Source organism: Moschus berezovskii, chromosome 16 (genome assembly GCF_049115385.1).
Source record: "Moschus berezovskii isolate FMDL1 chromosome 16, NW_MosBer_1.0, whole genome shotgun sequence".
Lineage (NCBI taxonomy): Eukaryota > Metazoa > Chordata > Mammalia > Artiodactyla > Moschidae > Moschus > Moschus berezovskii.
The window spans coordinates 23,808,394-23,823,649 of NC_142475.1; the positions used below are offsets into that span (position 1 = coordinate 23,808,394).

The following is a 15,256-nucleotide window of genomic DNA, read 5'->3' on the forward strand; positions in this document are numbered from 1 at the left end:
AAACAATCAGCAGATAGGGAAGTTAGGTTTGTTGTGAACCTTATTATAATACAACATGAGAAACTAGAAAGTAGAATTGGAAAGTGGGGATTATTATTCTCTCCTGATAGATAAAAAGATTTTTAAATCAACATCATATAGGTAGTTGTTGAAGCCACAATCTATGTATGTCTTTGGAGATTATAGACTGAGTGAAAAGAAAATTCTTGAGATAAATTTTGGGGTATAGTAATATCAAGGGCAAGTGGCAAGAATACACAGAAGTGTACAAAAAAGATCTTCACGACCAAGATAATCATGATGGCGTGATCTCTCACCTGCAGCCAGACATCTTGGAATGTGAAGTCAAGTGGGCCTTAGAGAGCATCACTACGAACAAAGCTAGTGGAGGTGATGGAATTCCAGTTGAGCTATTTCAAATCCTGAAAGATGATGCTGTGAAAGTGCTGAACTAAATATGCCAGCAAATTTGGAAAACTCAGCAGTGGCCACAGGACTGGAAAAGGTCAGTCTTCATTCCAATCCCAAAGAAAGGCAATGCCAAAGAATGCTCAAACTACTGCACAATTGCACTCATCTCACACGCTAGTAAAGTCATGCACAAAATTCTCCAAGCCAGGCTTCAGCAGTATGTGAACCATGAACTTCCAGATGTTCAAGATGGCTTCAGAAAAGGCAGAGGAACCAGAGAGCAAATTGCCAACATCTGCTGGGTCGTGGAGAAAGCAAGAGAGTTCCAGAAAAACATCTATTTCTGCTTCATTGACTATGCCAAAGCCTTTGACTGTGTGGATCACAATAAACTGTGGAACATTCTGAAAGAGATGGGAATACCAGACCACCTGACCTGCCTCTTGAGAAACCTGTATGCAGGTCAGGAAGCAACAGTTTGAACTGGACATGGAACAACAGACTGGTTCCAAATAGGAAAAGGAGTACGTCAAGGCTGTATATTGTCACCCTGCTTATTTAACTTATATGCAGAGTACATCATGAGGAATGCTGGGCTGGAAGAAGCACAAGCTGGAATCAAGATTGCCGGGAGAAATATCAATAACCTCAGACATGCAGATGACACCACCCTTATGGCAGAAAGTGAAGAGGAACTCAAAAGCCTCTTGATGAAAGTGAAAGAGGAGAGTGAAAAGGTTGGCTTGAAGCTCAACATTGAGAAAACAAAGATCATGGCATCTGGTCCCATCACTTCATGGGAAATAGATGGGGAAATTTTGGGGGGCTCCAAAATCACTGCAGATGCTGATTGCAGCCATGAAATTAAAAAACGCTTACTCCTTGGAAGGAAAGTTACGACCAGCCTAGATAGCATATTGAAAAGCAGAGACATTACTTTGCCAACAAAGGTCCATCTAGTCAAGGCTATGGTTTTTCCCATGGTCATGTATGGATGTGAGAGTTGGACTGTGAAGAAAGCTGATCGCCGAAGAATTGATGCTTTTGAACTGTGGTGCTGGAGAAGACTCTTGAGAGTCCCTTGGACTGCAAGGAGATCCAACCAGTCCATTCTAAAGGAGATCAATCCTGGGTGTTCACTGGAAGGACTGATGCTGAATTGAAACTGCAATACTTTGGCCACCTCATGCGACAAATTGACTCACTGGAAAAGAGTCTGATGCTGGGAGGGATTGGGGGTGGGAGGAGACGGGGACAACAGAGAATGAGATGGCTGGATGGCATCACCAACTCGATGGACATGAGTTTGAGTGAACTCCGGGAGTTGGTGATGGACAGGGAGGCCTGGCGTGCTGTGATTCATGGGGTCGCAAAGAGTCGGACACGGACTGAGCGACTGAACTGAACTAAACTGAAGCTGTTAATTGTCCAGAGCTGAATATGAGACCTTTGTTTAAATATTCTTCTCATTCTAGAAGTAACCCGAGTTGCACTCAATGATTTTGTATTTTTTTGTATTTCAAATACCAGAAAGTAATATTGTGGAATATATTTTAAAATAGTATTACAAAACAAGAACATAAAAGTATGTTTTATTTTTGTGCCATGTTTTAAACTTTTGACATAGGTTTCACTGTTATGATAAAAGTATACATCTTATGTGAAATTCTACTTAGAAATGTTAGTAATATGTAATTTGACAAATCTATTATGAAAACAAAAATATACAAACTTTCCTCTTTAAGAAGATATTGAAACTTTCAGTTTGAAAGAGAATCATATATAAAAGCAAAGATAACTCCTAGGGTAGTTTAATCCATACTTTGTATTAAGCCTAACAATTTACAATTAGGAGCACCTAGTATTTTGTGGTATTATACTTTGACATTAATTTCTGTATGTAACACCAAAGTGCTGTCATTTAGTAATTTTCATTGAATTCCATAAGAATTGTAATCTCACATTTTATTCAGCTTGTTTTTAGAATTATATAAGGCATACAATCTAATTGATAAAAATTGACAAGGGACAGATAAGTGCCAAATAAATTTCATTGTCATCTTTAAACTATACTTTTTTCACTTTGGCTAGACTAATGTTGCTGTTTTTAGACTTTCAGGTATTTTCAAAACCTTTGTTAGAGCACACAGTAAAATGACTTGATTAAAATGTCTCAAGTTTGTTTCTGATCTACCTGTGATTCAGATTCTTCTACACTCAACATTGCAGTTCATTGTAGCCTTTTCTGTTTTTCTACTTTGATGTGTATTGAGGTAAATGTAGACAGCATGACTCATTAAGGTTTTGAGAAAAAGATAAACTTCCCCAAAAAGTCCTGTAAAGGCAGAGAAATCTAAATCTCTCACCTCTGCTTTACTTTTATAGAGAAGGTGAGCAGAACTGCTTTCTCTGCTGGCTCTATGACCACCAGCGATGCCTGTTTTCATATGATTTGCCCAAATCACATCAGAGAAGGATGGCTAACTTCTGTTGGAAATCTATTAAATTCAAAGACCACAGAGTAATTTCATCAATTTCAATGTCTTATTTGAATACAACTTTTTATTTATGTGCTTATTTTGTAAGTTGATGCTATGATAAAAATAATAGAACAAAGTCAGGCTGCTTAGAAAATTTTAAGTTTAGTTTTGCCAAAATTAATGGAATGCTTTTTCTTTCCTAAAGAATGATATTATCATAATATGGTTTCCTGATATTTATCCAAATTCATCTTAGATATAATTATGTACATTAACATGTAGAGCAACTTTGCAAAGAATAGCCAAATATCTTTGCCCAAAGGGTAAGTGGAATTTTAAATACTTATTGTGCACAAATAATCCTCAGTGTGCTTTCTGAAATGCTTTGGGTGTGCTTCCTCAATCTTCAAACTCCCTCAGAAATAGAGTGCTCAAAAGTTATTTATGTAAAAAAATTGTTTAATATTTAGTAACTTATTACAGAGCAGTTTGCATTTTTCTCACTGTGTTAGCAGTTTAGCATTAAGACACAAGTGGGCCACATTTGGCTTGTGTTGTTGAAAGCTCACTTAAGTAGCGTAATCACAACATGGTCATCCCGGCCTTGCCATAGCATCTCTCCTTCAAAGTCGACCAGTCCGTGTTTCCTGGCACGCATGAGAATGCCCACAACTTTATCTGAAATACGGACATATCTGTCGAAGAGATCCCCAAAGGTGACCTGGATCTTGCCGTCCCGTCTGTGGCGAGCCATCGAACGGATGATGAAACACATGTCCAGGATTTCTCTGTAGATGTGTTCCTCGGCTCTCTTGGCCCGTTCGGCAGTTTTGGTTCCTTCCTTAGGACGGCCGTAGCCTTCGTCTCCTTTGTGCAGGCGGGTGGACATGGCCAGCTCGTAATCAAACTCTTCACTGAAGGGATTGAGCTTCTGGGACTGGATATGTTCATCAGCCCACTGCTGCCATCTCCCTTTCAGGGTGCCCACTTGACTGTATTTCCGCTGGGCTCTGCAGTTGAGCTTCTCTGTGAATCTGTTTGCCCTAAAAGAGAGGGTAAAAAAATCAAGATATTCATCATTTAGCAAGGGTTGCTTTCTACTTGTACTTCTTACACAAATGCATCTTAATGTAAGTTTATAAATTTTTCATTATAAAAGACATGTAAACAATTCAAAAAAATAAGAGATGGAAGAAGAAAAGTCATAGACGATGCCACCATTGTTCTGAGTTTGAGCTAGGTCCTGGATTATTTTCTCTGTGAATAACAATAATGTTTTAAGCCCCATAAAATGATATTAAACTCTATTTCAAGGAAATAGCTATCTACTTTACATACGTTGATATATATGTTTCAATGCTATTGTCTCAAGTAATCCCACCCTCTTCTCCCACCGTTTCCAAAATATTCTTTGTCTGTGTCTCCCTTGCTGCCACCTTTGCCATGTATAGAGTTTTAAATACGTATTTTTAATGAAGCATATCTATGTTCATATCTATGATGTTCCACAAATTTTGAAATACCTAGTTGTATAAATAGGAGACACTAGCTAGCAATAGTAACATTTATTGAATACTGTGTGCTGACGTTCTTCTAAACACTTTCCACTAATATTTCCACAATCATTTTATGAGATAGGTACCATTAATCTCATTTCACAGATGAGGAAAGTGAGGGCAGATGGGTTAAGTAACTTACGATCACGAAGTTGTTAAATGATGGAGCTAGGATTCAAACCAAAGTAAAGCCAGCTCCAGAGCCTGTGTATAACTACTGTGAAATGCTGCCCCAGCCCCGCCGAAGAGGTAGGATTCAGACCCCAAATGTCTGAGGCCAAAGACCGTACTCTCTCCGCTATGTGATGATGCCGCTCAGCTTGCCAGGACAGTGTAATAAGTGGATGAGTTGTGTCTCAAATGTGTGAGTCTGCCTTTGCAGCCTGGAATGCATTTCTTATTAAAACAAAAACCATCATTCGCGAGTGTAGACCTAATTTAAAAACCACAAAGTTTGTCTTTAACAGACTTTCCTGTCATCTTTCCACTCCAATCTTATAAGTAAAGCATGAACTCTTGGACTATATAAAAGTCAGAAATCTCTATTCCTCATCCCCACAAGTGACTCACCCATCCTTCTCCCCAACACCAAGTGGCTTCATGTCTGGAAGCTTTGGAATTGGAGATGTAGGGTAAAGCTGAAATTGCTTATGTGGCTACAGTCCATGGTGTCCCAAAGAGTTGGACATGAGCCAGCGAGTAAGCACACACACATGTGAAAGGCATGCATAAATTCAATAGCCCCTCCCCGAACTCTCATAATTTGCTGGTCAAAACCCAGGAACAAGTCAGATGTGGGTGTTCCTCACCATCCAAATTCATGTCCTAATCAATCAGAGGCAGGAAACTAACAGATATGGGTCGGAAGGCATACATCCGTGTATTATTTTTCGAAGAGGCATGACATCCACTAGGTGGCGAACTCATTAATTCCGGTAGAGTGTGTCCCTAGCTTGCTGCATGCAGTTTCACTATCAGAATTGAAACCAGGCGTACACTGCTACATATAATACTACTATTCTTTGTAAACACATGGACAAAAGTATATGACTAAGTTAATTGGGAAAACTCAGTATCCAAAAACTGTTTATACAATTATTACAACTTTAAAAAAATCACATATGTATGGAAGGGCTTCCCAGGTGGCTCAGTGGTAAAGTATCTGCTAGCCAATGCAGGAGCTGCAGGACACAGGGTTCCTGGGTGGGGAAGATCTCCTGGAGGAGGAAATGGCAACACACTCTAGTATTCTTGCCTGAGAAATCCCATTGACAGAGGAGCCTGGCAGGCTTCAGTCCATGGAGTTGCAAACAGCCGGACACGACTGAGCAACTAAGCACACACGTATGTATGGACAAGTGCTAGGAACTACACTGCCCTGAGGTGAAATGCATCTTCCTCAGTCCTGCTGGCCCTTGTCTTCATCTGCGTCTCCATAGACTGTCCCTGTTCAGCTGCCCAGAGTGTGGGCTGCTAGATCTCATGATCAAATGAGACTAAATACCTAGTCCCCTTGGAATGGTGGCAATCCATGGCAGACACAGCCTTCAATAACAAGCCCCGTGTCATCCTGGCAGAACCCAAAGCTCATATCAAATTCGAGGCTGGAACAGCTTTGCTGGAGAAGAGACTTGAAACATCTCAGAAGACAGTGAAAAAACAGCATGATTAACTCATCCTTTTTGTCTCCTGAGCACCAACTGCACTTCTGTCCTATAGTATAGAACATAATACATCCTCACTTTAAGGAACTTCTGGGCACTTTGACATTCCTTCCATCCTTTATTAAAGTATGTATGACACCTACTGTGTGCCAGACACATTTTTTTCAAAATTAATTTATATTTCTGTGGCTTTGCTGGGTCTTTGTTACATGAGGGTTTTCTCTAGTTGTTGCAAGTGGGGGCTAGTCTCCAGTTGTGGTGTGTGGGCTTATTGTGGTGGCATCTCTCATTGTGGGGCACAGGCTCTAGGGTGCACAGGCTTCAGTAGTTGTGGAGCACAGGCTCGGTTGCCCCACAGCACGTGAAATCTTCTTGGACCAGGGATCAAACCCGTGTCCCCTGCATTGGCAGGTGGATTCTTAACCACTGGACAACCAGGGAAGTCCCAGACACTCTGTACTAACTGAATATTCAGTAATGAAAAAGAATGGTGAAAAATCACTAAAAGACATTCATAAAAATAAACGGAATAAAACAAATTTGAGCACATGCTACAATTTTAACTATGTAAAATGCATATACGCACCAGGTTGAAGAAATCAAGAGTATGTGCATGACTGAAATTATGTTAGTCCAGAGACAGTTGATTTTTTTTTTTCAAAATTCTGCTGGTATTATAGTTGACCCTTGAATAGCACAGGTTTGAATTCCATGGGTCCACTTATATGTGGATGTTTTTTGATAGTAAATACTATAGTAATGGGCTTCTCAGAGGCACTAGTGGATAAAATAAGAACCCACATACCAATGCAGGAGACCAGAGACATAGGTTCTGCTCCTGGGTCAGGAAGATTTCCTGGAGGAGGGCATGGCAACCCACTCCAGTATTCTTGCCTGGAGAATCCCATGGACAGAGGAGCCTGGTGGGCTACAGTTCATAGGGTTGCAAAGAGTCCAACACCAACACGAATGAAGCGACTGTGCATGCACACACACACTAAGTACTATAGGATCTGCATCTGCTTCTTCCAGGGAACGATGTATGATGGGGGTGGGGGGCTCTGATCCTTCAGGCACTTGAAAATTTGAGTATAACTACAGTTGCTTCCCTAGTGGTTCAGCTGGTAAAGAATCTGCCTGCAATGTGGGAGACCTGGGTTGGGAAGATCCCTTGAAGAAGGAAATGGCTATCCACTCCAGTATTCTGGCCTGGAGAATTCCATGTACTATATAGTCCAAGGGGGCGCAAAGAGTCAGACACGACTGAGCGACTTCCACTTTCTACAGTTACACTGTATCCATGTTTCCACATCTATGGATTCAACCAGTACAGGTTGTGCAATACTCTCATAAGCATTTATTGAAAAAAAAAATCCAGTTACAAGTGGACTCACACAGCTCAAACCCATGTTGTCAGAGTCAACTGTATTGATTCTGTAACTTAGAGAAAGCACAGAATTGAAAAATATTCAAATTAGTATCCGGAGATAATTTGTTTAAACTGTATAGTATATGGGTCTCATTCTTTGATGATACATATTTTTTTTCTTTGAACTAGGAACTTAAATTCCCTGAGTGTTGAAATTCTATGTCATTTGGGATAAGGGTTGGGTTTGGTTAGGTAATAACACTATGGAGAAGAGAAACATCTAAAAAAGCACCTTCTAAATATTAATGTCCATTTGTTATATAGTCAAACAATAATTCCCAATAACAGGAGAGAAGGAAAGCAAAAGAATTGGTCCTATAAGCAAGAATTAGGAAATAGGGTTGCTTAAAAAGTACTAGAAGGAAATATACCTTAATGAGTATTTAATTTTATCTATCTTGTACATGTTCAGTATTACTTTCATATTTTCAATTTTTAAAAAGTCTGAAAGGATCAGGTTTAAATCAGGATTAGTAAGTCTCAGACCCTGAGCATCTCCTTGATCACGGAATGTAGGAATCAATATACCAGCTTATCCTGTTTTTTAAATTTTCAAGTAAAATGTGAATGATAGTTCAGATTGAGCTTTAGAAAGACGACCTAGTATAAATTCATAGAAAGCAAAGCGATATTCAAAGACTGGCACCATGCTCATATCTTAGGCTAAAATGCTTCTCTGTCAGTAAAGCCAAGAACTTCTGCCACATTTTCGATGTCTTGGGGAAGTTCTAGGGAGAATCTGCTCCTGTGTGCACTCATGTGCTTACTCTTCTTACTGGAAGTATATAGCGAGTTTGGTTAATGGGAGCGTGACATCTACAGGGTCACATTTATCAGCAGCAGGGTGACTGCATTCACAGCTGTGCTCTTCATCCTGTTATCAGCCAGGTGTGGGAACCAGGCCTGTGCTGCTTTGCTCCTTGCAGACTGGTAACCGTCCTGAGTCCATGGAAGGGTTCCAAGCTCTAGAACTGGGGCAAATACTAGAAGGCCATACTTTCCCCTTCATTTCTAGCAAATAGCTTTAATGAAGTTGCACCAAAACATTACACTTTGGGAGTTTTCCTGGGATTCCATAACAGAGGTGATGCTTGGATCTCCATTTGATTCATTGAGTCTGTTCTCTGCTGAGAGATGAGTCTAACACAGTGGTTAAAAACACAAGTTCTAGGAGTAAAGTCATTCTTCCCTGGTGGCTCAGACAGTAGAGAATCTGCATACAAGGCGGGAGACCTGGGCTTGATCCCTGGGTTGGGAAGAACATGAGCTCTGGCATCACTTCTTGAGGGTATCACTTACTGGCTGTGTGTCATGGATATATTTCTGTGTTCAGGTCCCTTTTCTATAAAATACCCCCTCATGCTCAACCATTTCATTTTTATTGAATAGACCTTGGAGGAGAAGGTGGATGCATGACTTTCATTTTAATATTGTGCCATTACTGTATGTAATATACTGTAATACTGTACCATTACTGTATATAATACACTATGTAATATAGCACCATTACTGTAATGGGGGACAGATAAAAGTTGCTTTGTCTGAAGGACCTGGACCAAACAAGTCACATAGCTATGCAGTCAAAAGACTTTTAAAAATAAAGCATAAAATGGAAATCATTTTCATAGTAAAGCCCCAGTTAGTAAAATTCTTTCGGTAAGGGATATTTCTAATTTTTATCGAACCTGAATTGTTATCCGTAGGACCACCCAGAAAACTCTCTGCTTAAATATCCATGACACATGATTTTCTCCCTATTAGTGGATATGGGGAAAGAATGGTGCTTAGGATTAAAAATAAGTGAACAAACCCCCTCTCATATAGGCCTAGTCAGTGATGCCAAATTTATGTCTCCAGCAGTATGTGAGCATCTCGTGAGGTAAAAAGCCCCATAGGGCTTCCGCTGTAGTTTCCTGGGCATTGCTCACATTGGCTGACATTCAGAGCTGCTATTGCTGTGGGCAACATTCCAGTACCCCGTGTGCTCTAAGACTGAGGGAAAGGAACCCAAGAAGCAAGGGAGGGGTTTCACTCCCATAGGGAGGTACGTAGGTTTAGTCACTCAGTCATGTCCAACTCCTGTGACCCCACGGACTGTAGCCAGGCAGGCTCCTCTGTCCATGGGATTCTCCAGGCAAGAATACTGGAGTGGTTTGCCATTTCCTCCTCCAGGGGATCTTCCCAACCTAGGGATGGAACCCGGGTCTCCTGTACTGCAGGCAGAATCTTTACCGACTGAGCTACAGGGAAAGCCCTGTTCCCTTCCCCAAACACTGACAGCCAGTCTCCTACTATCTTGTAGTGTTGAGATGACCAGGGCTGGCCCCTTGTAATACAGAGCACAACTCTGTGCCCATCACTTTACATGATTGATACCAAAATAACTCTATGGGTTATCACAGCTTTTTTTTAAGATGAGAATGAAGAAACTTTAGGATTTTCCCAGGTAACCAACATTCCAAATCTAACTGTCTCTCATTCAAAGCCTATGTCCTGCTTTAGCACACAGAGAAGGTGTGTTTTAGGGAACAATGAGAAGGCCTAGCGTGCACGTTCCCACTTTCAGGTGACACCGTTTAGAGTAGTGGTCAAGAAGGTGGGCTCTGGATCCAGAGTGCCTGGGTTTGAATCCCATGGACAGTACAATCCTATACAAATTCCTTAATGTTTCTTTGTCTCGTGTTCCCATCTATCCAGTGAAGATAATGATTATGCCTGCCCTGAGAGAATGTTGTGAGGATTAAATAAATAAACATATGAATAATTCTTAGGTGCGAAAAGAGAGGACATGTGTCAGAGACTGGTCCTAGCTGTCATCTCCCTACCCTCGGCCAATTCAAAAGATGCTGACAGGAACATCTTCATTGTGCTACCCTCGGCTTTTATTCTGCTGCTGCTGCTGCTAAGTCGCTTCAGTCGTGTCCGACTCTGTGCGACCCCATAGACGGCAGCCCACCAGGCTCCCCTGTCCCTGAGATTCTCCAGGCAAGAACACTGGAGTGGGTTGCCATTTCCTTTATTCTGTTGGGTTCTATTATTTCATTTTCTAGCATGCATACCTCCTAAATCCAAGAGGCTAAAATTTAGACTATGGTTCCATATGATCTGGTAAAATAGTGATTTCTGATTATGAATTTCTATGTGAATGTAAGTAGAACACAAATCTAGATCTCTGCATGTATCCTCAAGGTGCTGAGTGAGAAGTAGCATCATGTCTGGTTTCAAAGCGTAACATTTGGAGATGGGCATGCCTGTCTCAGGTCACTAACTTGCTGAGTGAACTTTCCCTCTGAGCTTCAGTGCTCTCATCCCTAAAATGAGATATTAAAAACCTTATTGTGAGAATTCAAAGGACAAAGCAGATAAAACACCTACGCGTGTGTGTTAGTCACTCAGTTGTGTCTGACTCTGTGCAACCCTATGGACTGTAGCCCACCAGGGTCTTCTGTCCATGGGATTTTCCAGGCAGGAATACTGGAGTGGATTGCCATGCCCTCCTCCAGGGGATCTTCCTGACCCAAGGATCAAACCCAAGTCTCCCGCATTAGCAGGCAGATTCTTTACCACTGCACCACCTGAGAAGCTCTCTGGGAAGACCGTAATAGTGCTAATTCTTTCAAAACATCTTTAAAGTCACAAACTGTAAGGCAACTTTTTGTCAAATAAGGTTCCCGATTTTGTTCTTTACTGATTGTTCCATAAAAGTTGAAAAAGCACACCTACACATGTAACTGTTCCCAGAGGGAGTCAGCTTGTAAGCATTTCATCACATCTGAGACGTTCCTCATATTCTGATATCCTGCGGTTGTAGAGTGAGGAATCCTGACTTTCTGTTCTGTGGAGGGAGAGTTACTGTCTTGAAATAAAGCATGTGTTTCCTGTCAGAATAAATGTATCAGTTTGAGTCCATGTGTGTGCATGTGTTGGTGTGTGTGTATGCATTTAACTGCTTTAGGATTGTGCTTCCCAGGTGGCGTTGGTGGTAAAAAAAAAAAAAAAAAACCCGCCTGCCAATGCAGGAGACATAAGAGACTCAAGGTTCCATCCTTGGGTCAAGAAGATCCCCTGGAGGAGGGCGTGGCAACCCACTCTAGTATTCTTGCCTGGAGAATCGCACAGACAGAGGAGTCTGGTGGGCTATAGTTCATGGGGTCACAAAGAGTCGGACACGACTGAAGCAACTTATCACACATACACAGCACACAAGTATTGTGATATTTTAATTGCCTAGCTTTAATAGCATTTCTGCCTTTGTTTATAAACAGAACAAAGCTTTCTGAAAGTTTGAAGAGCTGCTAAACAACGAGCTATGAGGAGTAACAACATCCATATAGTGAGCTTATGTGCAGGCACTGTGCTAATTTCTTGGCAGCTTTAATCTCATCTACTCCTCTCAAAACACCAGAATTTATTGTTGCCATCATTTTACAAAGGAGGAAATGGGTTTAGAAGAATAACTGGCTCTTTTGTGTGTGTGTGTGTGTGTGTGATGAGAACATTTAAGAGCTATTCTCTTAGCAATTTTCAAGTATATCACAGTATCATTATCTATAGCCAGGGCAGAGATGGGATTTGAACTTGGGTCTGTCTCACTTCAGAAGTTGTTGTGCAGTCAGACAACAGCCTCCCACCTATGTCCAGGCTCACAGAAATCTGTGTTCCATGGGCACTATTTGGGTAGATGTGTCTCTTGATAATATTACATACACTGATTTGAGACAAGGGAAAGGTCTCTCCCCTCAGCCTACCAGGAAATACTTTTTTTCTGCAGAAAAAATAAGCCAATCCTTACTCATTATAGAACTGACTTCAAACATTAACCTGTAGCAGACACCCATCTCCGGTGGCTTCATCTTTGTTGCGGCTAAACCTTGAGGGTTCAGAACAGAGGGGAGAAGCCAAAGGGGGCGAACCCTTGCCCCTGAGGTCCATGAGCGAGCCGGGCACTGTCCTCTCGGCCGGCGGCCAGCCCTGTGGGTGAGCCTCGCCCTGGCTCGGGCAGGGCTGCCCTGCTCTCTGGGCTCCCCGGCTGCGGTGCGTCACTCACCCGGAGGGCGCGGGGCGCTTGATCCTGGCCACGACCACCTGCTCTGCAGCCGGCTCCGGCCTCTCGTCCGCCTCGCCTCCGTAGCCGCTGTCCTCCGTGTCCACGCTGTCGCTCCGGCCCTGGGGCTCCTGCTGCTCCATGGCTCTCCAGCCTCTGGTCAGCTCGGTCACCAGCTTGGCACACTTTCTCCTCCGCGCTGGGGAGCCGCGGCCGCGGAGGAGTCTGTCCACTTCGCTCTCGGGCTGCCTGGGCCCCGGCGCGTCGCCGTCCTGCTCGTACCGGAGGCTGAGGTGGCCCAGGTCCCCTCCTCTCTCGTAAGCCTTGCTCACAACCGTTTTGGTCACCTCTTTCCTTTTGATAGGAGAAACCGCGCTGGCTTCCTCTGGGCTGCATCCATCTTCCCCACCTCCCTCCGGCTTCGGGGAGGAAGGCTTCGGGGCCCTCTGAGATTTCCAGGGGCTGGGGGCGTCTGTCGCTGGTCCAGAAGCGTCGGGTGGGTCCTGGCTGCCCCCTGGCATCCAGCCTGCAGGCTCCTGGGCCTGCCTGATGCTGTTTTCGTTGGCCCACTGCTGCCAGCCTCGGGCCAAGGTGATAACCAGGGTGGCTGTGCGCACCTTCCGGAGGGCGCTCTTGGCCGGCCCATCGCCCCTCTCCTTTTCCCCGGGAGCCATGCCACCTTCTCTGCTGAGAGCCTGGGTACTGGCTAAAATGAGTGTGGAGCGGTGAAGGGCCCGGGATTTAAATAGAAGCGGGGTGTGGGGTGGGAAGAGAGTTTGGTGACTGTGGAAACTATGTTAAGCTCTTCTTGCCAAGATGCGGCGCCTTCCCCCTGACCGTGCGCTTTTTTTAAACCCTGACGGCTCTAGTTTCATCACAGCAGAGGGACATCTCTCTTGGTAAAGGATCCTGCCCTTTCTTCTCCAAGTGCCAGAGTGGAAACTACTAGATCTGATCTTGTGCTCAGCCTTAAGTTTTTCTTGACCTTAAAATATGGTCCTACCATTTATAGGAGCATAAAATACGTGTACAAGTTGTGCTGGGAACATAATTGGCTTATTTCCATTGAAACCTCAGCAGTCCTCCATACAGCTTTAATTAGTCCCATTTCATGGCTGAATACAGTGACGCATAACTTCCTATAGCTAATAATATCTAAGACTGGAACCCAGATGTCTGATGCAAAGCACGTGCCTCTTTTCATCCTACTCCTCAAAGCATCTACTGACTCTTTCGTCTTCACCTCTATTTGATGTAGACCTTAGAGGTCATCTCATCCAAACTCCATTTACCAGATGAGAAGACCGAGGCTCAGATAAGAGGGGAGAAAAGGGCCTAGTGTTCTAATTCCAAGTTTGAATTACTTTATAGACAAGTCGTATTAATACATAAGACAACAGTCAAAACTTTAGTCCAATTATTTTTTAAAAAAATCTTTAAATTGAGACCTAAACACACAATGAACTTCAGAGACTGCTATGGCAACAAATCTTTTCAAATATTTTATTAAATAAGACTATTTAAAGACAAAGTAAGTAAATGTTATCAGAAGCAAGCCCCACTCGGCTGTTTGATTTTAATAACACAAACTTCCTTGGCATAACTTTAGGTTCATGCAGAAAAGCTATGCTTTCAGTTCTGAGAACAAAGACTGGAATATAGTTGTTTTAATAGGACTGGATAGATGGGTCATTTGTACAGAGAAAGAACTATCTAGGATGTGTCCTAAACCAGGTACAAATGTGCAGAGGTCAGCATTGAGTATTTCTTAAAGTAAGACATAGAATTTTTTATCTTACCACAGTTCTATAGATTTTTATACTTTTCTCCAATCTTGACATGCAGTTAAACACACCAATTGAAAATTGCTGTCAAGAGTATTAAAAAAAGGTAAGAACTGTAATTACTTCTGAAATTGAGACAAATTTATTTTTTAAAATGTTGTCAGTTTTTCATCCTGTAGGAAATTTACCTCCTAAGATTAAGACAATTGGGAAGATGACTTAATACTCTATCTAGAAATCTGTCAGAGGTTTTCAGAGTTTAACAGCATCTGATAGTGTTAACTATGGTCCAACAATTCAGAGACAAAATCCCAGTTGATTAATTAAGAGGAAATTGGATCACATGAAGAGAAAACTATGACAAAGACTTCTATCTGAGTCTGAAACTTCTGGCATTCTTTCTTGGAATGTAGACACACTGCAGGCTGTTCGGTTCCTGTTAGATTCCCATTACCCGCGTGGAATGCCTTGGGAAAGGAATGGGGTTCCTGAGAGACATCCATGCACTCAACCCAGGATCAGGCTGATTTATAACTCTCAAAGGAACTTTTCTGCTTCCCTGCCCACACCTGTTCCATATTCACTTCTTACAGGGGGAGAATGAAAACAGCAAAATGTTAATGGTCTTTCACATATTAACAGGCATAGCAGCTGGCTGCCTGGGGCTTACAGCTGTCAGCAGATAGTCTTGGCAAAAACCAGGGAACTCCTAAAAGAATCTGGTCATTCCTTCTGAGATTTTACTTCCACGCCAACTGTGGTTCTTCATTTATGCTTCTTCAGAAGAGAGTGTAAAACCCCTTTCCTCTTCATGTCTGCTTTGGACATTCCTTCCCTACAGTAAGGTCTGTATGCTATCTACTATGTCTCTTATAAGAAATGTTTCAT

The 15,256-nt window shown here is 42.4% G+C and overlaps 1 protein-coding gene across 1 annotated transcript; it reads right to left on the reverse strand.

Moving 5' to 3' along the window:
• Positions 1-992: 992 nt before the first annotated feature.
• Positions 993-13,314, reverse strand: ABRA (actin binding Rho activating protein). The gene is made up of 2 exons (XM_055432539.2): positions 12,588-13,314; positions 993-3,934 (listed from the first exon to the last, which is right to left on the reverse strand). The coding sequence occupies exons 1-2, from the start codon at positions 13,256-13,258 to the stop codon at positions 3,457-3,459; spliced, it is 1,149 nt and encodes a 382-aa protein (XP_055288514.2). The 5' UTR covers positions 13,259-13,314; the 3' UTR covers positions 993-3,456.
• Positions 13,315-15,256: the final 1,942 nt, after the last annotated feature.

Excerpts from the sequence above, each read along its gene's own strand:
- ABRA (XM_055432539.2), bottom strand. The coding sequence starts at position 13,258 with ATGGCTCCCGGGGAAAAGGAGAGGGGCGATGGGCCGGCCAAGAGCGCC. Across the intron at positions 3,935-12,587 it reads AAGCGCCCCGCGCCCTCCGG|GGCAAACAGATTCACAGAGA; the intron begins GTGAGTGACGCA and ends CCTCTCTTTTAG.